General features: G+C 36.4%; 1 protein-coding gene across 3 annotated transcripts in view; it reads right to left on the reverse strand.

Annotated features, from left to right (window-relative positions):
- Window positions 1-26,368, reverse strand: part of FAF1 (Fas associated factor 1) — a 176,954-nt gene that overhangs the window by 120,062 nt on the left and 30,524 nt on the right. For all 3 annotated transcript variants that reach the window (XR_008578004.1, XM_054833154.1, XM_054833153.1), the window contains 5 exons: window positions 15,435-15,481; window positions 12,230-12,438; window positions 8,802-8,893; window positions 8,368-8,456; window positions 99-204 (listed from right to left, as the gene is read on the reverse strand). Coding sequence is in view for 2 of the 3 variants with exons in the window: in XM_054833154.1 (XP_054689129.1) it covers window positions 99-204; window positions 8,368-8,456; window positions 8,802-8,893; window positions 12,230-12,438; window positions 15,435-15,481 (543 nt within the window). In the remaining variant the exon portion in view is untranslated. The remainder of the gene's footprint in view (window positions 1-98; window positions 205-8,367; window positions 8,457-8,801; window positions 8,894-12,229; window positions 12,439-15,434; window positions 15,482-26,368) is intronic.

A 26,368-nucleotide genomic window follows, 5' to 3' on the forward strand; every position in this document is an offset into this window, starting at 1 on the left:
AAAGGAATATCCATCAAGACCATGTAAACCCTCTTTAACAGAGCTGGCATTAGCTGTAATGAGCTACATTTATTCTTCAGCTGTGAAACAGCACTCACCTCCTGAATGGTACTGCTTCCTGAGAAGTTGAGGTTGTACTCCCGCTGGACTTCTCGATGGGTGACGATCAGCATGAAGTTTTGATTTAATGACTCCTGCAGAGCCCTGAAATGGTTGAAAGAAAAACAAGAAAATCAGGGATAAGCATGTTATAGCTTGTTTTACAGTTAGATGCAAAAACCCCAGGGTACCCTAAACTCTACATGGACAAGTCCAGGCACAACATTATCATCTCTCTTTTCACTCTTAAATGCAAGGAAGCATGCTGAGAATGACCAAAGGCCATTCCTGAACTCCTTCCTTAATAAGGTGACTGCAGCCTTTAAAGCTCTTCTAATGTTAAGTATTCTCAAAATTGAGAGAATCACATTATCTTCACAAACATGGGGTATATTTAGCACTCATAATGCCATTAATACCAGGCTTGTAAGCATATTGATGACCAGACAAACTATCAAGCTACAATGCACATTAAAAACTGATGGTAAGTAGAACAAGGCAAAGCATGCTCTCGCTTCTCTAGGGTTACCTGAAGCATAAACCAAACGGAAATTCTTCCGCTTAGTTTCATTCAAAGCACATAAACCCAGCTAATTAGAACTGGAAAACTAACCACAGCAAAATTTCTCATGTGGGTATTCAGCATTTAGAAAAGTTAGTTCTGCTCAAATTCTTTTAAACGTACATTAAAACATCTTTAATCGTATGAATTAAAAAAATAAATCTTAAGATACAGATTAAACAGGCCAACTATATGTTTATGTTGTCAAAAACTTCAGGTTTTTTGTGATTTTCCTGGTAACAAAACATCTGGATGTTAAAAAGGCATCCTGCTTGCTTAATTAGGAACAAAATTATGCAGCTATCTACTTTTCAAAATAGAAGGCAGGACTTCCATTACAGACACGGCAATTATAGCTCTGTACAACCTTATATAGGCTACAAAACTGCAGCAACATTGTAACATAGCTTGGATTGCTAAACAATATTTATGCAGACTTGAGCTGTTCAGTGGCATATGGAATTAAATTGGGCTAATTCTTTTTTTTTTTTTTTCTTATCACATACTCTTAAAAGAATGACAGACTGGGTTTTTTCCTTCACATCTTCACTGTTCCGTGACACTTCAACATGCCATTTGTCTTAGCAATAAAGGACAAATGCTGTATGTAGATGAGCACAGCTGTATCTTAAGATACAAGAAGACAAGAAAGACTGCTAGATTATTTGAGTCCTGATTTGTTAGTTTTTCCTTCTGTTCGAATTACTGAGCTGCAGTTTGGCTGCTCAGATGCTGAGGAACCCATGCAATACTCACTGGATGCTTTAGCAAGAGATGCACAATTTGCTTTAACATCTCAAGAAAAATTACCTTACAAAAATATCTTCACTCAGCAACTTAATTTGGATTCTGTGACATCTTAAACATAATAATCACATACTACAAAACAAAATCACGAAGTGCTATTTCTCATCTTTTATGGTTTTGCAATATGGAACATAAATTTAACTCATTGTCCATGTTAAGTATGATCAAGTGTGTGAGAGGCACTACAAATGTGACTGAAGTCATCTATGCTGAACATGAAGTTAGCTGCACTTGTCAGAAAATCTTTTAAGAAAAGGCCTAAATAATTTAAAATACTTAACAGTCCTTCAAAAGAAAAAAAAAAGAAAAAAGAAAAAAAGAAAAAAAAAAAGAGGGGGGGAAAAAAACCCAAAAAAGAGTCCTGAAAAGCTGTGTGCCTATTTTCAAAGGTAATTCTAATTTGATTGTTAACAATAAGTTCAGCATCGCCGTAACCATGTTTTCTTTTGGCAAATGTTCAGTAGCAACTAACATATCCTGCTGTGCTTTTTCAGATTCTGATTTTTTTATTTGTTTTCAGCAAATATTGGAGGCGAATGACATATTTAATTGCTCTGAAAACGTTAATTACAGCATATGTGAATGGCTCTGGATTCCATACAGAATCACACAAGGCTCTGATAGCTATTTTTGACTCCATCTGAAAATCTGTACATGCTAACCGATAACATGACTCATGTTTTTCATTCTGTAATTGATGGAAACATAGAATGAAACAGGCTAGTTCGATCAAACCCTCAGTCTCTCAAGGTATGCATGATACACACATTTCAGTACTATCCAAAATACAGCATGCTAATAAAAAGCATCTGTTCACAGGAAAGGTTTTCCACTTCTCTATTTTATCTGGATGTGATAGCAGAGAGAATTTAGAAAAGGAAAAAATACTCTTCAAACACAGTTAATTTAAATGAAATGCCTTAAAATTAAAAGCCTCAATTTTTGAAGTAACTAATAATTTTGGCACCTCTACTTTTTTGATTTCTAAACACCACAAGCTGAATGTTGTTAACAAGCAAATTCTCAGTACATATTCACCAAATACGATCAAAGAAGAGACTGAAAATTTAGCTGCCTTAAAAAAAAAACAAAACTGAAAAAATTGAGAAAAAAATCAGTTTTGAAAATTTTAGCAATTAAAGTGCATGGTTATTCATTCACCTTTTCTTCAGAAAAATAATATAATGAGGACTATTACTTCTGCTTACACAGAAATGCAGTGGTCAATTGACCCAATCCTTTGAGCTCCTATATCAAAATTTCGTATGGTCTGACAGCCATAAGACCTGGACCATTTAAGTTAGAAAGTCAATGGGAGGAAGAATGGATGACACATCTGAAGGGCAGTTTATGCCAATGACAGCCTACGCGTACCAACGCTCCTCTGCAGGATGGCGTTGATTTGAACACACAGCTGTACTGCCAGCGATGTCAGTCCCCTCCCATATTAATTTCCTCCAACCACTAGGGATGTAGATCACCCCAAATTATTTGTGGGAACAGAACTGCATCCAAAACATACCTTGCCCTAAAACTGTACTTTCAGCCATTAAGGCTATGATCAAATATATAAAATAAGCGTATTTAGATGAGACTTCTCACTGACAGTAAGCTGAAGCTTACTTTTATTTCTTTTTAGGTGCACATAACTATATTGAGAAGACTGACTTTGAACACAATGCACATTTCTAAAATTTTGGCTTCAGTGTTTGCAGCAGTTTCATTTTCCTGCCAATGTTATCAGTTGACTACAATCTTCCAAATGAAACATCTGCATTAAAAGAAAGAAAAAAAATAATCAGGGCCAAAACCCAGGTCCCATTAAAGTCAAGACAGATTTTTTTTTTTTTTTTGCCATCAGTGTTAACAGAATTTAATTAATCTGAGAATTAATTAGTGGGGGGAAAAGAAAAAAAACAAACCAAATTCTAGAAACAGGACTAAAGTAGGCCACTCTTATCAGCACCATTTCCCCCGTACTGCAAAACCTAGCTTTCAAAAGCATTTGCTGATAGGTTATATACTGCCATTACATTTGTGTTTCCTCAGCTGAATGTTTGTACATTCACTATTCAGCACAGGAGACAAGGGAACTCGATGGTATTTTGGGGCACCAATCTTCCATTAGAGGAACTCTGCCTACACCCAAAAAAAGAAGTCCAAGAACAGACAAAAGAAAATAGACGTGCGCACAGTCCTCACTCTGACCAGTTCTAGCAAGAGAGACTCAGACTAGTTTAGGATTTCATATGGATTGCCTATGTAGCATTGGATCTCAGCATTATCACAATGTACAGAAACCTCAGTGGTGGACCAGGATTCAACTGGGGTTGAAACTCTAGAACATGCAAACAAAAATGTTCTTCTTTGAAACTTAAATTTCAATGGAAGTGGCAAGATTTTTTTTTTTTACTAAACTCAAAATATCAAAACTCAATTAAGAGTCTGGAAAGAGTTTATTCACTAGCTACTCCATCAAATTTCCAGTACAGCACAATTTATAAACCACAAGTCTAATAAATTAAGAATAGAAACAATATTTAGCCAAAAATGTGTAACTGCTAATAATGCTAATCTTAGGGGACAGCAACTGTTCAATCAGTCTATGCAATGCTGAAGCAAGATGGTATTAAGTATTGATATTTATTATATTTTAAGTTTCCAGTTTTACTGCTTTTCTATTGTTCTATAACACTTACTACATAAAATAGATTGGCTGTATCCATTAAGTGACTGCCTTAATGCTTTGATCTTTGAGGTAATGCTTTGCTTTTTAATAGCCTTTTTCTTTGAAATTTTAGTAACATTTTAAGCTTTGAAACCAAAAGTATATCCTTAATCAATGATCAGCAAATGCTCCTTTTCATTTCAGTTCTGTAAGTTTTTATGAAATGCATTCAGTATTTTCCATTAGATAATATCTTTCTCAGGCACATGGCAATTTCCCCCCCAAAATCTCTGAATTTTATATAAATAGGTATGACGCAAGGTAATTAACATTTCCATTTTAAACTTACAGATTTATACAAGCTCATGTCAACAGAAGTCCAAATTTACTGTAATTACAGATTATTTACATTAAAACAAAATAAGAAATCAGTATGTAAATGTAATGTTTGTTGTAGCTAATGCAGCAGGAGGTGGTAGATTAGGTTCAAACAGCAATCAGTTAGCAAATCTGGCTAACATGTAAATGAGCAGAAGCCCTTTTGTTTACATTCTATTGCATTTTAAACTTCAGGATTTTTAAACTGTCTCATGAGCAGATGTGAAAATAAAACATTAATCTTACCATTCTTATTGAAGCTTTCAAAGTAACTAAAGCAAGGCACTGCTCCTGTCCAGCTAAACAGACAATACTAATAATTGGAGTTGCAGGTTACATCGTTCTTAATTAACACTCTGCTACAGTTGACAGCGTACAAGAAGACGCCATGCCACAACCACCACTCCTCTGCAACAATCTAGCACACGCTCACTCTGCAATATATGGACCCATTACATCAAAGATGGGGCTTTTTATTCCTATCCACACAGATGATTACATTTCTTCAATAAATTACAATTGCTTAGCAAAAAGACATTATTTGTAATAACCGCCAAGGTATGTACCTGGCGAAATAGTTTTTAACTGGTTTGAACCTTCCAGTGGTTCATCAGGTATAATAAAGTATCTAAGACTTTCAGCTATTTAGCAAAAAAGTATAAATATAAAATACATTCTACCCATTAAAGCGACAACTGAAGAAAAAAATGGAGAAAAAGTGCCTCCCAGAACGCACAAGATAGAAAGGAGACGATCGGGATGACCCAGCTCGGTGGGCAGACTCGCACGCCTACGCTTTTGACGCTCCCCTCTATTACATTCTCCAAAACCTCTTCCGTGAACTGGGCATCGCCGGCCTTCAAGAAGCACCCGAGGCAACAAAGGGAAGGAAAGTCACTCTGAGGAAGTGCAAAATCTAATCCGACAAAGCCAGTGCAAGGGATCTCTCCTCCCCTTGGACAATTAAATGATGGACATTCTTTGACACCTTTCCTTTTAAGGCTGCTTTCCAAAGGAAATCATGTTTTTCTCAACCACCTGTCCCATCCCGTAACTTTTGAACATTATTCACTAGTTTCAAGGAGGTGTGACAGCATTATAAAGTCTCAAAGACTGAGTGTAAATCAACAGCTGGGTAGAGGAAAGGGACCCAAATTACTACCCACCTTAGCAAAAGGCTGCAGTACAAGCATCGTATTTTTATACTCCATCCAGCCAACTTCTAGCCAATGATTACAGACCTACCTACCAGCATGCAATGCCTCCTTTCCTTCGATATTACTCGGCTACCAGGTGGAGAACAGAGGCAGGGCAGGCTGACTGTCTATGCATACAGGGGGAAAAAAACGGCATAGGTGCTACAAAATACATGAGAAGAACAGGAGGCAGTGTCAGAGGTAGGTAAGATCAAGGGAGGAGAGGGCCAAGTTACTGCAGCCTCTGGATGAGGCAGGAATTCACTAGAAATCAGTCCACAGCTCACAGAACATGTTATTGTTCTGGATATCATGTACAGATAAGTATGGCTTTGCCAACTGAAATGGTGGAAGCAGGGTATGTAACTCTACAGGTGGTATTTGACATTTAAATTTAATCTTTACACCTCAATTTACTAGCATGCGGTAGTAATTCACTGGGTTTCTATTACCTATAAAAGCTCTGGATATGCCACTGATGAACGAAGATACCCTAGGAGATTTTTCCTTGTTTAAACTGCAGGATGACTTTGCCATTACATTTAGATGCTAGTTTTAAGTCAGTTCTGGGTTAAGCCCATTCAGTCTGTCACAATAAACTTCAAAATGCCTACGTACCAATATGTTGGAAAAGGATGTTTCAGACACTGTTCTCCCTCAGTGTCAAGAACAGGCACAAAACGGAGTTTATACAGCTGTGACCAGATTGCTCCTTTTAAGAAGGGCATATACATAAAATATCACGTATTGAAATCTCAGGCTTTTCAAATATCACTTTCTGGAGATATTCAAATCACGACTATTTATCTCTAGTTCAAAATAGAAGGCATTTGAAGAAAATGACAGATGAACTCACAAAGTAAGAGGCAAAGATCCTTAACATCCATTAATAAAAGATGTGAGCATCATGCTTTTAAAAATTGTGGGTAACAAACTAATCTGAATAATAACTGACCTAACAGTAGGCAGTAAACAGTGTAACTGGGTTTGGTACATTGCTTCAATTAGATGTGTTTTGATCTGCATTGATGCTTTAATTGGAGGCAAGCCTCCCCTTTCATCTAGAATTTATGACTTCAGGGAGATGATCTAGTCTTCAAATTATCCTTGTTTAAGTAGCCACTAATTAATCATCGTTTGCAATCCCAGAGCTACCAACTTTATCTTAAAAATATCCAGAACTAATCTTCACTATGAAACAAGTGTAAACTGTAAAAGTAACAACCACTTTGATTTTACTAGGAAGTAAAGTTTTTTTAAACTATTCATCCAATTAAAAAGCCTAAGAACTGTTTTTAAACAGTTTGTTCTTATATAATTTATTGCAGTTGCAATAAACAACATTCTTCAGACCTCAGTTTTCTTTCCAGAATCAAAGACATTCAAATTACAATATACAGTGATACCTGTAGAAAATTTTGAATTTGGACATTGATTTTGAAAAAGCAAAACAAAACAAACAATTAGTATGTAGAGTGTTTTTCCACAATATTTTCACTGTCCTTCAATTAGCTGCTTAAATACAATGGCTTATTGTCCTCACACACAACTACAGCTCCTGTTTGCACATATAGAGCACATGCAGTTCACATACAGCTCACCACCACCCTGCTCCCTCTGTTCCAGTGCCACTATTCCCTCTCTTAACACTTCTTTATTAGTAGTATTTTTATAATTCATATCAGCGTTCTTATTTCCTCCACAGACTACACGGTTATGTGCACAAAAACCTTTTAGTAATATATGAAGTACTTTTAGTCATTAGGCAACCAGTTATTTATCTCTATTGATTGTCAAAGAATTTCCTTCATCAGTAATACGACTGCATTTGTAGAATATTCTCCTATCGACTACAACAGCAGAAAAACAACTCCCTCTTCAGACAACTTGAAGGCATTCTGATCTAATGATCATGCAATTTGCCCAATTCCAAACGCAACCCTCCCTGCTCGCTTGGGGTCTGGAGCAGCGTTGCTGTTCCAGGCTTAATTACTGGGCACCCTCTAGTGGCTATCGAATAAAATTCATATTTTCCTGGTAAAGAGCACATACAGGTCTGCCTTGGAGAAAGGGAAGGGCAGGAAAGAAAACAAGCCAAAGTAATTACAAATTACTTTAAAAGAGTAAAGATTCCATTTTCCGTAAAATAACATTCCATTTTCAAATGTTAGCAATATTCACTGAGATATGAATACTCACCATTAACTTTTTGAGTATTCAAATCAGTAATAAATGATATTCTGCTCAGTTAGAAGGATTTAATTATTCAGCCTATCTACATACATTTCAGAAGTCCAAGAAGATAAGATAAAAGAACATAACAAACATTTCAAAAAGAAAATTCTGACTTGCTGGCAATGATTTATACAAGTTTACTTTAAATGAACCAAAATAATGCAGTACCTTACGAAAGGCCAGCTCTCGTTACAGTCATTGCATCTGGGAGGTGTAAAATTCTGCATGTACATAAGTAGTTCCTGTACCACACCAAGGTTTTTTCAACAATGAGGTGCTGAGGTAGTTTATCCCAACACTTACTAGGGCAGTGAAAATGCCTTCTATTTACTGATTGCAGATTCCTGCAAGTATACATGTGGCTTCATAAAAACTATACAAAATCAAATCATACAAGTAGAATTTACGGCCAAAAGACTTACCCAGAATGACTTGAAGAAGGAGGAGGCAGGTCAGGTGTTAGAACATAAAGACTATTATTTTTTGGCAAGTGTAGAGTTTTTAAAACAGTCTGAGGGGAGAAAAAAACCATTATAAATATGAAACATTCACCAATTCTGACGTATTATTTTATTTCTTTTAATTATTGATTCTTATTTACAATACCACTAAATATTTTGTTTCGAGATACTTCGTAACATTCTTTTTGTAGGTGGGCCATGTAATACATAAAAGCAGTACAAACTAAAGTGATTTGTCCTGATTTTTTCTGCAATGTTTTAAAGAGTTCCTTGTATGCCACCTGAGACATCTGATGCTGTTTGAAATTCACAATTCTTGCATTGTAATCCCCACCCACAGATGCTCAGTTTGAAACTCTAAATTCAGTTAACTGAAAACACAGTTGAAAACTTACACTATCATCTACATCTCCAGTCTTCCACCCTTTTAACAGCATTTTGGATGCAGGAATCTGAAGTTCATTTTCTAGAATATGTTTGATATCTCCTAAAGAGAAAACAAAGAAAACATATAAAACATACATACTTACTGCATTTCAAACAGCACTGAGTTATAGTTAAAAAATAAGAGCAAGGAAAAATTTACTATGAAAACCATTTTTACTCTAGTTACCCTTGTAACATACACTTCAAACAGTAGAAGACAAATGAAGCTTAAAAAAAATAAATCACATAAAACATGAATGATTGGAGAATCACATTTGATAATTTGGACATAAATTTGAATAGTCCTATGCTGCTTATGCTAAACACACACATCCGCAGATGCATGCTATCTGGAGCAATGCGCTTTGCCAGCAATAAAGAGGGTGCGTATTTTTGATACCCAATTCCATTATCAATAATCCTGACCTAAAGAACTGGAGAGTTCATACAATTTGACTGCTCTGACAGCTTTTTCAACCGTTTGCACATTTCAATGCTCTCCTCTCCCTGTAGTTATTACAGTCATAAAATAACTCAGGCTGGAAGCACCTCCTCAGGAGGTCATCTAGCCAAAGCCCAGCTCAAATGTCTAATTAAATCAGCTTAGTCGAGGATTTGTCCAGCTGACTATTGAACATGTCTAAGGATGGAAGTCTGACACCTACTCTGGCCAGCCTGTTCCAGTACTTCACCACTCTCACAACTTAAAAAAAAAAAAACAAACCATAACCACACAGCAAACAATAAATCCTTATATCTAACAGGAATTTTTTATTGTTGCAAATTGCGTCCATTGCCTCTCATCCTATTATCATGCATCTCCAAGAAGAGTCTGGCTCCATCTTCTCTGTGTCCTCCCATACAGTAGCTGTAGACAGAGGTAAGGTCTCTACCTCTCCCCTTCCCTTCCCCAGGCTGAACAAATCCAGTTCTCTGTGCCCCTCCCCACGTGTTGCCATGTGCTCCAGTCCCCTCACTATCTTGCTGGCTTCTGCTGGACTCACTGCAGAATGTCAACAGTTCTCTCGTACTGGGGATCTCAAAACTGGATGCAGTGCTCCAGATGCAGTCTTCTAAGTGCTGAATAGAGGGGAATAACTATTTCCCTGGATCCCTTGGCTACACTTTTGCTAACACAGCCTAGGACATGACTGGCCACCTTCACCACAAGGGTGCACAGCTAATGCACCCCTAGATCCCTTTTTTTTTTGCAAAGTTGCTTTCCAGCCAGCTATCAGAGGGGATAACATGGAGTTATGCTATCCCAGATGCAGGACTTCCACTTTGCTCTCTTTGAGCTTCATGAGGCTCCTGACAGCAGATTTCTCCAGGCTGTCCAGGGCCCTTTAAATAGCAGGCTTGCACTCCAGTGTATCAGCCACTTTCTCTCATCTGGTATTCTTTGTGAACTTGCCAAGAAGATTCACCTTAACAACCAGGTTTTTAATAAAGACATTAAGCAATGATGGCTCCAGGATCAACCCAAGGGACGTCCCTAAACTAGTAACTGTTCACCAGACAGACTTTGAGCCCAGCAGTCCAGGCAATTATCTACCTACCTTATCAGCTCACTTATCGAGTCCTTATGACAATAAGAATACTACAGCAGTGTATGTCAAAGGCCTTAGTAAAGTCAAAGTGACATCTGCTGTTCTCCCCTTGTCCACAGGACCAGTCATCAAATCATAAAAGACAAGTCACATTGATTAGACGCAATTTGCCCTTAGCAAATCTGTGCTGGCAGTTCCAAATCGCCGCCTTTTCTTTCCTGTGCTCAGAAAGAGCTTCCAGAAAGATTTGCTCCATAATCTTCCCACAGACCAAGTTCAGCAATCGCCATTTAACAGGGAGCTCATACTTTCCTTAGCCTTTCTTTTCATGCTGATGTACTTACAGAAGCCCTTCTAATCTTTCAGTCGTTTCAGCTCCACCTGAGCTTTGGTCTTCCTAATTCCAAACCTGCATCCTCTGGCAACACCTCTGCATTCCTCCTGAGAAGCCCATCACTACCTTCCACCTTCTGTGTACCTTTTTTTTGCATTTAGCTTAGTCAGAAATTCTTTGTTCTTCTGTGCTGGCCTTCTGCCATCCTTGCTCCTCTTTCTGCATGTTGGAAGGGACTGTTGCTGAGCTTTAGAGAGATTGTCCTTGAAGATCAACCAGCTCTCTTGGGCCCCTTTACCCACAGGGCAGTCTCTCATGGGATCAGACAGATCCCTGAAAAAGCCAATAATCTTCTCTCCTAAAGTCCACAACTGAAATTCTACTATTGCCTTGGTCACTTCTCTCAGGATTTTAAACACAATCCTCAATCTTCATTTGCCAAGACACAGACAAAAGTTTTACACTGACTGCTTCTGCCCTACAGCTTAATCATTTCTACCTGAAAGAAGTTAATAAGAAAAAATAAAATACTACGGCTGCAAAAGTCTGATCAAATCAGACATCAGGCTTTTTTTTATCTGCTTTGCATGGATGCAACTCAGTGCAGTGGAAAACGTGAAACACTAATCGGGAATTCAACCTAATCGCCACTAGGTGGCACCAGCCAATACCAAATCGAATGCTAAAATAACAAATCAAAAGTTTCAATATCAAAATATCATCACAGACAAAAGGCTGTAGCAGAGAAAATTATTTTAATCAACTATTTCTTCATTTAGTTCCTTATTTTGATCTGTATAGAGTCTTCACTTAAAAAAAAAATCAGAAAACCCACGAAATAACCTCTTCATCCTTAGCAAAAGTAAACTAACTCACAGTTTGGGGAATGTAAAAAATAACATGCTCTGCAATACTAACAATAGCATACTTCTAACATACTGTTACAAAATGCATCAGTTTTAGGATAAAGACAATAAACTTACAAAAGAAATCTTAATTTGCACAAACAAATCAAGTAAAAATTGAAAAAAAGAAGAATGCAACAATGCTCTTCACATCGGAAAGAATTCCTCTAAATCTTGTCACTAATCCTACACAGAAGAGGATGCCACACAGATTGGAAAAGGAAATGTCAAGATCATCCGCTTATTAGTAGATTGCATCTGTACTAATCCTTCCCCAAATTACATTTTCATGCCTCAACTTAATCAGTAATCTCAATTTTGTTTCTGAAGCAAGTTCATAAGAAAACTAGATTTCAAAATAAATATTTCATAAATCACTAACCTTTACAATGGATTAGTGAAATTTTGCTTTTTTTAAAGCTGCAAAGAGATTTGAAACTGGTTAGTAGCTGTGGAGGCTGTATTTTCGGGGGGGATTTTTTTCTTCTTTGAGGAGTTTTCTTTTGCTTTGCCTTTTTTGGGGATTTGGATTTTTGGAGTTGGGTCTTGTTTGTTTGTTTTAACAATTTTACCACAACAGTTTTCACTTCATTTCTACAAATCCTTACCAACTGTGGAGCTGTCTTCAAGTACCACATCCACATTTCTGTCTCTGTACTCAACCCTGAAGTCAAGCATTCGAGGTTGTCTTTCCACTATTTGTCTAGATGGCACTACATGGCGAAATGCTGAGGATGAGGAAGGAGTTGAAGAAGCTGCTGTAGAATGACTTGTGGGGCCATACGCTGGTCCATGTAAAGTCTCTCCACCATACTCACTGAAAGATATGCACACGAGAAGCTTTAAATAGCACAGCTCAATATGTTTAAATGAAAGTTAGCAAAGCAAAATGAACAGTATTATTCACTTACTGCAGTCCACAGCACATACCTCTTGAGTAAGCTATACTGTCATATCTGAAAATACTGTTTTATTAATAATTAGCAAATAGCTTTCATATCAGCAATATTAACATTTTGGAGACTCAGAAGTGCTATAGGAGAACAGCTTAGATGACAAACCAGCATTTAAGCTATTATATCATTCTAAAGTTTACTATGTAATTAATGTGAGAATTATCTTGATAAGATGGATTATTTCCTGTTCCAGGAGTGTTGTGACCATATAAAAATTGTCACCATGGCAACAACCAGCTTTCTACATCATTGGGCTAGTATCCCATGGAAATGAAAATAAGAAATAAAGCTTAAAATACTGCACATGTATTGGTATTTCCCAATACCAAATTAGTGGAAAACAAGTCAGATATGAAAATAGTTACGTACTTACGGTAAATAAATTAAAATAATGAGGTATGTATTGCAAAAAAATATGTATACCTAGAAGTACAACAGTAATGCAATGTGGAATTTTAGCTTGCCTTTAAGTTCAAAACCCTTCAAGCCCTCTGGACATTCACATAAGGATGTTTCCATACCTGGTTCAAGGATATATACAGCATTACAGGTCAGAATAAATGGGAAAACCCTCGCTACCCAGAAGCACTTCATCTTCCTCAGTAAGCCTCTCCACAAGAAGTATGTAATTTGGATTAGAAACAAAGGTAGCAAGACATGACATTTAAGGAACAGTACTGAGGCAAAAAAAAAAAAAACAACCAAACCTATGATGTACAGAAATTATATCTAGAACACAAACAACTTCACAGGGCAAGCCTAGAGCTTTGCCTTAGAGATGTTCTTATCATGAAGATTATCATACATGCTGGGCAGTTACAGGATATCATGATGGAGGATGCAAGGTAATAAAACATATGCACTGAAAGGATGGAAGCTGAGCAAAGAAGGATTTAAGAAATGCTGAGATATAAGTTGCTTCATTTCCATTCTAAACAGAACTTATTTAAAAAAGCATCCCACCCTTCTTTAAGGTATCATGAGATCTCTCAATGGAAATGCTTCTTATAGCAAGTCAAATCTGTCATCTAGAGGAGGCCAGGACTTAAAAAAAAGCATAAATTTGGATTGCATGCATGTCACACAAGTGCAGAAATTATACATAGCTATTGCAAATCCCCATCGTTGTGCCTTCCAAATTTGAAAAAGAAAATCATGTTATCCTTGTAAGATAAGGGGCTCCTTCACTTCTCACATCAGCAGGCTTAGAAGGATGAATTCCCAGCTACAAAGACCCATACTCAAAGGTCAAAGCATGATTTCAGAGGTCTAAAGAGTACAGGAAACAGTTTTATACCTTAAATCCTGAAAATAAAACTGAGTGATATGTTACTGTCTTAATGTGATGGCCAACTGTGAATTAAGTACTATAAACATTTTGTTAACAGATCCAAGAAGCAATGAATATCCTGATTATCAGGACTGGATTGATTTATTTAAACAGCAAAACTGAATTATGAAACAAAACGGTGGGGTTTTTTCCCTTCAATAAATTAACTTACTTCAAGTCCAATTGTATTAATTCTATTTGATTCCACCACAAAAAAACATCCTACATATCTGACCAGCAACCTCTAATGGAACATAAAAAGCCTCACGTCAGTAAAATAAGCCTCATCTGAAACCCACTGGAAACTAGGCTTCTAAGTCTTCTGAGCCTCCTTTTAAACCGCTTCCAGTGGAAGAAAAAAAAATAAATATTTGAGACACATTCAACTGTCTAATCATTTCTAAAAATGAATAAATTAGCATGGAAGAAAGCTGGAAGTGGACACTGGACCAGCTTGTTATCCAAGTCAGGCATAACTATTCCCCAGCTCCTTTCCCCTGATCAAATGGTTCCAAACATTCTGGTATTTTGAATATAAATACTTTGAGGTCAGGACTTATTACCACAGGTAGAAAGAGTGCTCAACACAACCGAGACTTGATCTCAAACAGACTAGGTAGGCCTTATGGTAAATAAACATCTAGTAACTTTACCAAGCAAATAAGGTTTTACCCTGAATCAAAACTGACTCTATTTAACAATAGCTTTAGTAAGTATTCACAGAGATGCCAAAACACTGCTTTACCTACATTAAGTATCTTTTTTGATCACTAAAATAAACTTTTTAAAATAGTACATGGAGTATTTTTCTAAACAAAATTTTAAACACTATTTTACTGTCTCTCTCAAGTAGCTCAATTCCTGTTCTGGTGTTTTCAATTGCCTCATCAGCACTTAGGACCTCATGCTTCAGTGACTTCAAGATATCCAGGCATCAGTATACAAGCCAAAATTTAATTCAGAAGCTGAAAGAAAATCAGTAAAGCTACTTTTAGAAGGGAGCAACCTTACTTTATCTAGCACAGTACCTGCTGCTTCAATTAAAAAAACAAACAAACAGACAAACAACAACCTACAAAAATACAAACATTTTTGGCTGGGGACAGGGTAGCATGGAATATCAATACCTTTAAAAATGCAAAAGGAAAAAGAAAATACGTAGCCAGGAACATCTGCGGATTTGCCTTGCAAATTTTTATATCTTTGCAAAAAAAATAAAACCAAGTCCTGACACCCAAGAAAGCATACCAAAATCCAGACTACGTAGAGAGACAACCCTGCACAGAATGACCCAACAACCAGTGAAGTCAAAATAAAAATTAACTGATTTGAATAGGGGTTCGAGCTGGTCCTCCATCAGTGCAGAAAAATTGAACATTAAATTAGCTCTGCCAGGAGTTGAACTTGTGGCTCCAGAAACTACTTTAAGAGGAGAATTACATCATCTTCTTAGGATTCAGGAACAAAAAACATAACTATTACCCAGCACCATTGTCTGTGTGTACTACTCCAGCCTTCTGTGCTCACCTTTGTAGAATGCCATTTTCTTGTGGTATTACACCATTTATAGCTGCCTGAAAAGAGAAAACAAGTTTTGAGTCAAGCATACAGAGCAACAAAAATAAATCAGAACTTTTAGAATATGTTTTAAAGAGTGATTAGCTTGCTTTAAAATATGCCATAAAATAATTCTCCATTCAGTGAACATCCTTGGTAAACAATATAGTCATTAAAGTACCTGCATAAAATAAAAACCATATCTAAGTGAAAACAAACATGAACTGAAGCTCAGACTCCTACATGCGCGCAATGGATTTCCCAGGTGGAATGCATGGGAATAAACTGCATGGCCCATGCTCAGTAAATCTAACACTTTGTACGTTTGGTACATAGACACAGTGAACATATTGCTTTCAAATACATTGAGCTAACCATGCGCAGACGAGGCAGTCAGACAGCACGTACACAGAAAATCTAACGTTTCCCACCAGCATCAGACCTCCACAAACCTATAAACCTGCACAACCACTGCATGTTGCGAGCCTGATGGGTTCAGGAATTGCTGAAGTTGGCGCAAACAGCTACTCAACAACATGCATGCCTCCATCACACCTACATCTTCTAGACAACCTGCTTCTAGCTCACACACACAAATACCATCTAGCCTCTTAAGAGTCCTCATGTGCCAGGGAATCGCAGAAGTTACTACTGCCCAAAATTCAAACAATCTTCAGGTAGAAAAGGAAGTATTTTTAAGTAAGGTTTATGCGGTTAAATATTAAGTACTAAATATCATCCCATCCCAAATCATGAAAATAAAGTATTACTTATAGGTGTGTAAGTACAAACTTGGCAAGCTGCTTTCAGATTTGGTCTTATTTGAAATTACAGAGTTATTACCCATAAAAATATCCTAATGAATTCTATCTCGTATTAAAATGCATTATTTGGAGTGGCTGAGGGAACTGGGATTGTTTGGACTGAAGAACAGGAGGCTGAGGGGAGACGTTATCACTCTCTATAACCACCTGAAAGGTTGTAGCCAGGTGGGTGTTGGTCTCTTCTCCCAGATAACAAGCAATAGGAGAAGAGGAAATGGCCTCAAGTTGCACTAAGGGAGGTTTAGACTGGATATCAGGAAACCTTTTTTCACCAAAAGGGTTGGCAAGCACTGGAACAGGCTGTCCAGGGAAGCGGTGGAGTCACCATCCCTGGAGGTATTCAAAAGACGTGTAGATGTGGTGCTTAGGGACATGGTTTAGTGGTGGACTTCGCAGTGCTAGGTTAACAGTTGGACTTGATGAGCTTAAAGGTCTTTTCCAACCTAAACAATTCTATGAGTCTTTAATTTTTCAAATAGCCACAATATACCCCAGTTGCAAGTTCAAAACCCCACTTCTAACAAAATTATCTTTACAGCCTGTGACAGCATTGCTCCAATCTATGTTGCATAAAGTTTTAATCCATTTCCAGCACATCTGATGCTATAGATGTTTGTATAAACTTTGAAATTATATGTAAGTCAGGATGAAGGAAAAATTTGGAAAGCAAGTAAGATTCTCTTCAACAGTATTTAGAAGACAACTTATTTCAGACTGCTTTATACCACCAAGAAAGTGTTTTAAAATCATCTCATTGCTAGGATTTTTCAGATTTGAGGGGCAGTGAAAGTGATAGCATATGAGGTGGTGAAAGTGACTTACACATTTTACTCCTCAGCTGATTAAACTTTGTGCTGATTATTGCCAGAAGATATGGGAGTAAAGATGTCAGAACCCTACCTAACTCCAGCCTTTTAGTCTGCCCACTGTTGGGCTAGGATTAAGGTGGAATAGCACAGAAGGGAATTTGACAAGGAATGAGAAAGAATTTAAAAAAAAAAAATTAGAGAGGAGAAAAAACAGACCTCAAAAGACTAGTTCTATTTCTGCTCTTTCATGATCTTTATTGTGTTCACAAGTACGTATTTGTTAGGCTTAACAATGAGATTAAAGAGAGCTTGTAGCATCCCACTAATCTCCATTTTCTGCTGTACCAGCAGTGATTCACGCGTTTCTGCTATCACAACTTTTAATATCCATTCTCATATGTCAGATATACCTGACCTGTTGGCCCGAATACCTGGTGAACGAGTGTCTGTCCCTAATGAACACCGTAACACTGACATTCAGCAGCTCATCGATTCCCTGGTACTCCAGGAGGATCAAGTCAAATACTGCAACTGAACTATGGACAGTCATCATCTACCAACATCATTTTTACAAACTGACATTAAAAATGCACCTTAAGTGCTTAATAAACACAAATCTTGATACAATCTAATTTTAAATGCTATGCTTTCTTTTTCTATGAATATAGAAGCATGAATTTTTACAATTTCCATTAATGGGTAAGGCTACATAAAGTCAAAAAGTATTTCTGCTGAACTCAACTAAGTAACTATGATTGTGCAGTAAGATTTATCATGTATTTAGACACAAATATTGCATAAATAATAGCAAAAAAAAAAACACAGACAAGGAAAAGGGTCACAGGTATCCGTGAGCTACAGCAACTACCCATAAGGCTGTACCAAATTACACTGGAAACAAAGCTTCCTACCGGATCAGTTTTTAGATCAGTTTATCCAGCGCATGGCAGTAATTGGTGCTTTCTTTTTAACAACGTGTCTCATTTATCATCATTGTGGGTTTTGTAGTCACACATAGCTCTCAATCATGTTCATCTAATGAACCTTCAAGAAAAAGTGGGAGGTTTGGGGTGGTTTGTTTTTTTCTGGATTGTTTCCCCCACCACCACTCTTCAGTAACATACATTTCATTCCCATCAATCAACACGTAAAGTTGATTGAAAGATAAAAATATCCTCTATTTTGCATCTATAGGATACAGGGTACCACAGGGCCAACACTAATAATAACGTGCTGGTGCAACGGAATTCTCTTTACTCTAAGAAAAAGAAGCTGCTTCAGCTGTGAAGAAATATAGCACAGCATGCCATTTCCACACTTTTTCTGTCAAAGCTTGTGTCTTGGGCTCAGAGGATTAAATCAGCTCAAACCTTCTCTAAGCCTAGTTAGAGGGGTTAAATACGATAGAGGCTCCAAGCTATTTTCTTTAAAACGGAATAACTGACTTGTTCACATCCCCAGTTTTGTAAACTTGATGACATTTAACCAGCACAGCAGTAAGAAAAAAAACCAGCAGCAGCATTATGTACTTTTTTGATGGAAAGACCTCTATTAACCACACTGTAAAAATAAAGAGTCTGGACACTGTTTGTTAAGCAAGATGGAAGACTAAAATTATGTAGACGGCAAATGGTAGCAGTGCACATGTAGATATTGCATAAATATTAAATACTCATGTTCTTACAAGACATCTATAAGTAGACTCTGCAAAGAAAATAAGAAAAAGGAACAACCATCTGCTTTAGAATTTCATAGGAGCAAGGTTGTGACTATATAAAAAAAAAAGAACAAGTTATTAAGGCACGATCTGTTCCAGGCTGTTCTTCCCCAATGTCAGTCCCCTTTGAGAGAGGATCAGGTCTCTATGGTTAAACAAACATTCAAAGATATCAAATTTTTTTTCTTTCCAAACAGGGATCATTTGATCATCAAAAACAGGCTGGGTGACCAATATACAGTAATTAAAAAGATGTATTACCCTTGAAACAATTTTTAATAACAAGTGCATGAAAACTATTCATGGGTTATTAAATATAAAGATACCACGTCTGGCTCAGAAAATTTCTTCAGCTTCCAATAACCTGTTGCTGAGAGCGCTACCAAGGAAGTAGCACCCCACACTTATGCTGTTCTCACACTGTATATCCACGACTGTCGCTGCTGGATACGGGGTACCACAGCTCCGACAGGTATTTGCCTGTTCTAATGCTATCACTATTTAAAGAGTGAAACTCACCTTAAGTGGAAAACTATAAGGTTTTTATTATTTTTTTCCCCAAAGCCAAGAATCTTAGGTGTGTTTCAATGCTACCCATACACAAACTCTACTGCAACACTGTTCAAACTCAGAACAGAGGAATAGAAGCAAGGATATAATTATTGTTTCAATGATAACATTCAAACAACCAGACCCACATCTTATTTTAAGAAATTATAAGCCAAATTTAGTTATACTTGATTTATACACTTTGTTTGGAGATATCCAGGAATTAAAACAGTTTATTTAAGAATTTATTAAGCCCTGCATGACCTGATCTAATTGGAACCGCTTTTGACCAGACCAACATCCAGAAGTAACTTTCAATCTCAAGTGTTCTATGACTCCATCATCCAACAATATAGGATATATCCGATAAACAGTACCAAGAATCCTGTTCATTTAAATGAATGGGAAGACAGGAATACCGGACCAAGGAGTGCCAATTACAAAGGTTCAAAGTAACAATACTTTTTTTGGTGTTCATTTCAGCAGCAAGCTTCCAGTATCAAAATATATTAAATCAAATTTTTTTGCTGTTTCCCGCAAACATAGAAAACAATAAAGCAATAGGGTTAATAAAAGGTTACCAAATTCATTAATAGTTTGGGCAATCCAGAAACTCTGCGGTATTCTACAAACAGATTGAAATTCTTTAAGTGTCTGAAGAACGCTGTGAAGCAGACTGTGAAATTTAAAGCTTTTCCTCAAGGGAATATTAACTTAAATAGATTAGTCAGTTCTGACTAAATGTGACTATCTCTTATGAGTACAAAACAGTGTTAGAAAGAAAAAAAAGAGCCACCATTTCTTAACAACCAGATTAAGCAACAATGTTGATGACTTCTCTCAAAATACACAAATACAGTACTAACCATTTAAAAGCAATTACGCACATCTCACAGTGACTCTCATCCCAGGGGAATGAGGGTCCTATGAATAACCATGAACAGACTATGGTATTTTAGATCATACAAACATTAAATTTCCAAGTTTAAAATACTCAGTGGTTATCACCAAGTCTGAAGACAGACTGGATTTGCCAATCACATTATTTAAAAGCAGAAGTCTTCATATAGTGATTGGATATTCAAACGAGGTGGGGTATTCCTTCCTCTTCATGAACTACTGATGGGAGGTATTTTTTAAATTTCCAGAATTTAAAAATGATGTTTAAATGAATTATCTTACAAGTTAAAAGCAGACCCTGGCAAAAGCACAATTAAAGGCTTTTGCAGTGAGTGAGGCAGGAGAAGATCCTCCTCCGTGGCCATCTCTTGTTCCCTCTTCTTTCCAACCTCCATACTACAGAATGGTTTTGGCTGACAGATGCAGATCCTGCCCTGGATACAGATCCTTTAAAACTTTCCCCATTCAAACTTCTACCTCAATTAAGAGCAAGAGCTTTTACAAAGCACAACATAAGATCAACTTTCTAAAACAGAATATGAGAAAAGACATCTCCAAGCAAAAGAAGAAAGCAAGTTCAAGCAGCATGATGCTGGAAGAACAACGTGTTCAGAAGAGACTAGAGATGTTAATACCATGCAGATGTGAAAGCTGCATGAGCTTCATTGAGATAAATAACCATATCAGTTTAACGCAATCAGTACAATTTTATGTATGAATCAGCTCACACAGAATTTTAAAAGGCTTATTTAGGTTTGACTGAATTCAGCAAGACCACTCCAGTCTACTTAATAAAGCCCACACAGAGCTTTACATTTGTTTAGCTGAGGTTGAGAAGGTTTACATTAAACAAACACAATACATGAATGAGACGTAGACAGAGGGTAATAGGAACTGCCATAGCAGATTATTTAATCCATAATCCAAAGATGTCCAACCAAACAGTATCAACTGCTTCAGAAAGTCACGGGGAAATATAATGGAGTAACTTCCTCATGGGGCATTTCCTTCCAACCCCACGATTTTCTACAGGTCCGAGATATTCAGATTTCTAGTAATTATTTTTTTATTGCATTCTACTTCATGTAATAGCCTCATAATCCGCATATTTAATTATTTCTATGAAACTCAGTAAGAGCTTTCTTTGATGAAAGGATTCATTTATTATGACTTTCAAAAATCTATATTCTTCCCCAAATGCTACAACTCATAGATTTTATTTTTGGTTTAAAACATTTGGTAAGCTAAAAAAACCTAAAGTTCTGTATTTTGTGTCTTTCCTGCTCATTTTGCCTTTTCTTCCTATTATATATTTAACATCTCCTTGATATAAAACCAATTTCTCTCAAATTGCAAATTCAGAAAGTTTACCCCACACCATTTTCTACATTAGCAGAAGTAAAGACAGCTCACCATCTCAGAGGAAGGGGTGCTAGCAGCTTTTAGGACTATATTTTGAAATATAACTGGGGAAAAAAAAAGGTTGCTTTGTTGTTTCACACTACAAAGCAAATAGAAACCTATTTTAATATTTGACAGCATATAATCTTACGTTTATTTCTCAGTCTGATTACACAAGTGAAGATACAAACCATGTATGTAGGTTTTGGTGTTATTCTGGAAATATCAGCCAGTATTCCTCTGGGCTATCAATCCATCCTGCTCGAGGATCACTCCAGATTTGTTGAATTTAAACAAATTAAACATGTTTTGTTTTAAAGCTAAAAGCGTAATGAAATATACTAAAATGCCCTCATTAAGCAATCTATAATACACTAGAAAATTTACTTCTTATCTTTTGTATTTTACAACATATTTCCACAGCATCAAAAGGGTCATTTGTACTACCCTATTTACAATTGTAATTCGATTGCAACTAATTCTACTCCTAATTTGGGCTAAATGTGATATTCCGCCTGAAATACAATATTCTTACTCTAACTTTGTTGCTTTCACATGATAAATTGGTTATCCTAAACATTTAAAATCCATTCTTTTATTTGGTAGTCAAACAAAATAAATGGAAGATAAAACTCCAAATGCTTCGTACAATGGGGAGCTTAAAAAGAAAAAGGAAACAAAACCCTAAAGTGAACAAATGTTATCCAGAGAGGAAAAACAAATAATTAAATGATAAGAGATAAAGGAAAGCATTAGTGAGACAAAACATGCATGAAAGGACCAAAAAGACAAAAGTGAATTTTAAATTGCTTCCAAACTATAAATCTGTGTGACAAAGGAACATACTTTTATATACAACAGTAAAGCAAAACAGGAGAAGCGCAAAGATTTATTAGTTCCTTTCGAGTATAGAAGTATTTCTAACAATGAAACTAACTTGCAGGGTTCTGCTAAACGCATATATTTCAGTAACATGTTTGGAAATAATGCTCCCCTAATAACTTTCTTTTTGGCAAATACTAATTCGGGCTTGTGTTTTCAACAGAACTGATAATAACAGGTAATGCCAGATGCAGACGTGTCAAAACACTTGTTCTGACCTGCCGATACTGTGATTTCAGGAAACTGGATAAAAAGTATGACAGACTATGGATACACTTTTCTTGTGGTCAGTTTACAACAATAAAGAAGTTGAAAATTTGGGAATAAACAGCAGAAGTTTTACTAACTGATGCTGCCAAAAATATACTGCGAGTGCTAGTGGACCACTGCAGTCAATCTGGATTACCAAAATGCAGGTTTACTGAAATCAGCTATAAACACAATCACTTCTTTCTGCCCCAAGACATCGGGATTGTATGATTCCCAAGCAGAGGAACATGACTTCTGTGCAGCTTCATGCAAGTACCAAATCTTGCCTGCTACAGGCAAGTCTGCGATGTGTAATTCTAAAGAAGAAATTCCATAAGATGTTCTGCAGAAATACCAATTATTTTAGACCAGAGGCTTTTTACAAACAAGATACACTATCACCTTCCTACATACACAGCTTTGAAACCATTCCTTTAACAAGTAATGACTGCTATGAGTCAGTTATGAAAAATATTATTCGCTTTGGATTTTTAAATGAATGCAATAATATTTAAATAAAAAAAATACTAATTATGCCCCAGTAGTAACAGAAGCAACTTCTACCTTTGTTATCTTTGGCAGGCTTTTCAAGGCAAAGAAACGAGTCAGCTTTTTCCTGTAGCTTGTGTTATACTTGCTGGCGCTTCCCCAGCTTTGCAAGTCTCAAAGTATTTCCAAGTGCTAGACGTGAAGTTACACCCACAAAGTTTTTACAGAATGCCAACATTTGTCCCCATCGTGGTTAAAATTTAACCAAAAGCTGTAATTCAACTACAATGAAATGTCTTCTATGCATTCTGCTTTATTTCAGCTTGCTTTCTTTACAACAAATATACTTCATGAAAAGCTGCAAAACAATAGAATTGCTAATAAAGCAAAAAATTAACATTTCATCAAAAAATGCCACATGAATATATTCATACAGATGATTCACTTCATCAGCAAGAGAGCACGCGTTGAAATAGTTTACAATTAGCACTCTAGATGTGGTTTCCCATTTCTCCCTACTTCTTTGGTGGCTTCAGCAAACTTTTTCCCGTAGTTCCTACAACATGCCGAAATGCACTAGGAAGCCTTTCAACAGTTAGATATACTTCTGTCATCCTGGGAAAGAAACCCCACATTTTGCACAGTTCTTTAATTTTATATTGTCATTGCATAGTTCCACAAACAAAGCGCAATCTCAATAAATTCGTAACTGGATGTATGTTCCTAGTGCAATGAAAATAAATAATATGAACAGATTTATAAGAAACTTAAGGATAATTATCTATCCAAGTGGAAACTCCATTTCAGCGGGAATAAAGGAAAATAATCTATTCTGAACTATCCACTCAAAACTCATTCAATATAGAAATGGAGAAGAGCAGACCATGATGTGTCTGCTACTTTCTGACACACGTATATAGTTATTTTGGCCCTAGTCATTAATGTCACACCTTTTTACACTAATACTGCTTTGCCTTCTAATTTACCAGAAAGAAATGCTTATGCTTGATATCAAAACATATTTTGTTACTCCTTAAAACATTAAGCTAGACAGCAGGAGGGTCAGACAAAACAAAGGCTAAGCCTGAAAAAATACCTGTGTACTGAATTCCCACATTTCTACCCCTCTCCTAATTATTTTATGTAAATTGGAATGGCAACACTAAAATGTACAGGTTGGGGATAGCTACTCCATGACAACATGCTTTTTGTTCAGCCTTAAGTAAATAAATAAAGTCACTCTTTGCTATGATATACTAGCTCTTAGCAAGTACTAAAAAGACAGAACAGGGATGAAATCTCAGGGCAAAAAGTAACTCAAAAAGTCGTAGGAGTACTGCCTACAGACTAAGACCCTTTTACTATAAAGACGTAATAACATGAAACATCTGCTATTACAGTTTTCAAATTAGCCTAGCCATAGTCAGCAGACTGCCTAATCAATAATCAACAATAAAAGAATAATTATGCAAGGTATCACTTAAGTATTTGGAAACCAGAAAGTCCGTTTCCAAATGGACACCTACAATTTGCCTCAAGTATTTCTCCTTACACCTCTCGACAGCCCATGCTATACTGCTGGTACTGCAGCAACCCAGGTCTTGCAGGACCAGCTAAGGAGACTTCATATTTAAATAAAACGAGGGCAGAACTGTTAAGATATCTGACAGTATAATAAGTAAATCCATTTTAAAAACACTTTGCTTTGAAAGCTTGATGGGTCTAGATGACTCCTAGCTTCTATGGTAAAATCTTTTATGATTAAGGTTCACCTGCAAATTAGCCACCGCATTGGCACAGGTGCTGGTTCTCAAATTATATAATTTACTTCATTTTTCTCCTACTCATACGTTCCCAGCATGACTCCATGACCGATTAATTGCTTGTCAAACACACATTCATAAGACACATGCAATTTTCAGTTCAACTAGTCATGGAGTAATATACTACAAATTACTTTTAGATACCTCATTACCAGCCACTTCACCATTAATATACTCCAGAAATTTGCTCTTAAATTTGAATGTCTCAGGATAAATTAATGCTAAGCAATTTTCATAGAAATTGCCAATACAGAGGTACAAGCCTCTGAAAATAAGTATTTGCAAAACTAAGGTGGGCAGGTAATGCCTACATATAGCTACAACACTACTATTAGGCACCACTGTGATCTCAGCTGCCGCTTTTGGGTTATTCTCAGAACACAAACCCCTCTCTATTACAAGAAACAAGAGTCTTTTTCCATGAACAGAAATCTAAGTTTATTAGTCCCATAGTTTCTGAGATCACTATGCAAGAAAAACTTAAATAAAGGAGCTCATTTCTTAAGGAACTAAATTTCATCCAATATTTGGAAAGGAGACGCAGCTTGCGTTCCTTTACAATGTTGACAGCAAAGTTTTACCTAAAAATCTCCTCAGCTCTCTTTCTGGCCAGACATTAAAATTTCCTATGCATCATCACAGCCACATGGCTACACAATACAGCCATAAAACACATAATCACAAAACTTTTGTTATCCTCCAGTGAATAAAGCAGGCTTTTTCTATTAGAAAAATTAAAATTAATAGTTATAAAACAAAATAAACTATTTTAACACAATCCCTTTGGTATTTAGAAGACTATCTGATATATTGCAAACCATGATATTTGCTAGAATATGAAGGGTTGAAAGATATGGATTTCTTCACAGATACTGAAGAATTATTCCAGTTTAATAGGAACAAAAGGGTGTTCATCTAGAAGACACTTTGCTGAGCTATACCAGTTTATCCTGTAGGAAAAATATTTACCCTGTTACACTCTCTTTCAATCAGCAATGTGAGAATTAGTCCCTTCTGATTCAATCAACAAAACTACAAAGCATAGATGAAACAGTACTAAATAAAACAGGTTTAAAGGCTTAACTCTTAACTGCCTTAAATTAAAAAAAACCAAAAAACAAACCTATCTCCTTGGGAGCTATCAGTTTTTTAATCTTCCCAAATGACTGCCCTCAAATTGAAGGACAAAATAATTCATGTATTTAATGCTAATTCAAGGTTTCCATAAAGTTGTTTACAACACTCAATCTGTTGTAAACTT

This window comes from Grus americana, chromosome 8 (genome assembly GCF_028858705.1).
Source record: "Grus americana isolate bGruAme1 chromosome 8, bGruAme1.mat, whole genome shotgun sequence".
Lineage (NCBI taxonomy): Eukaryota > Metazoa > Chordata > Aves > Gruiformes > Gruidae > Grus > Grus americana.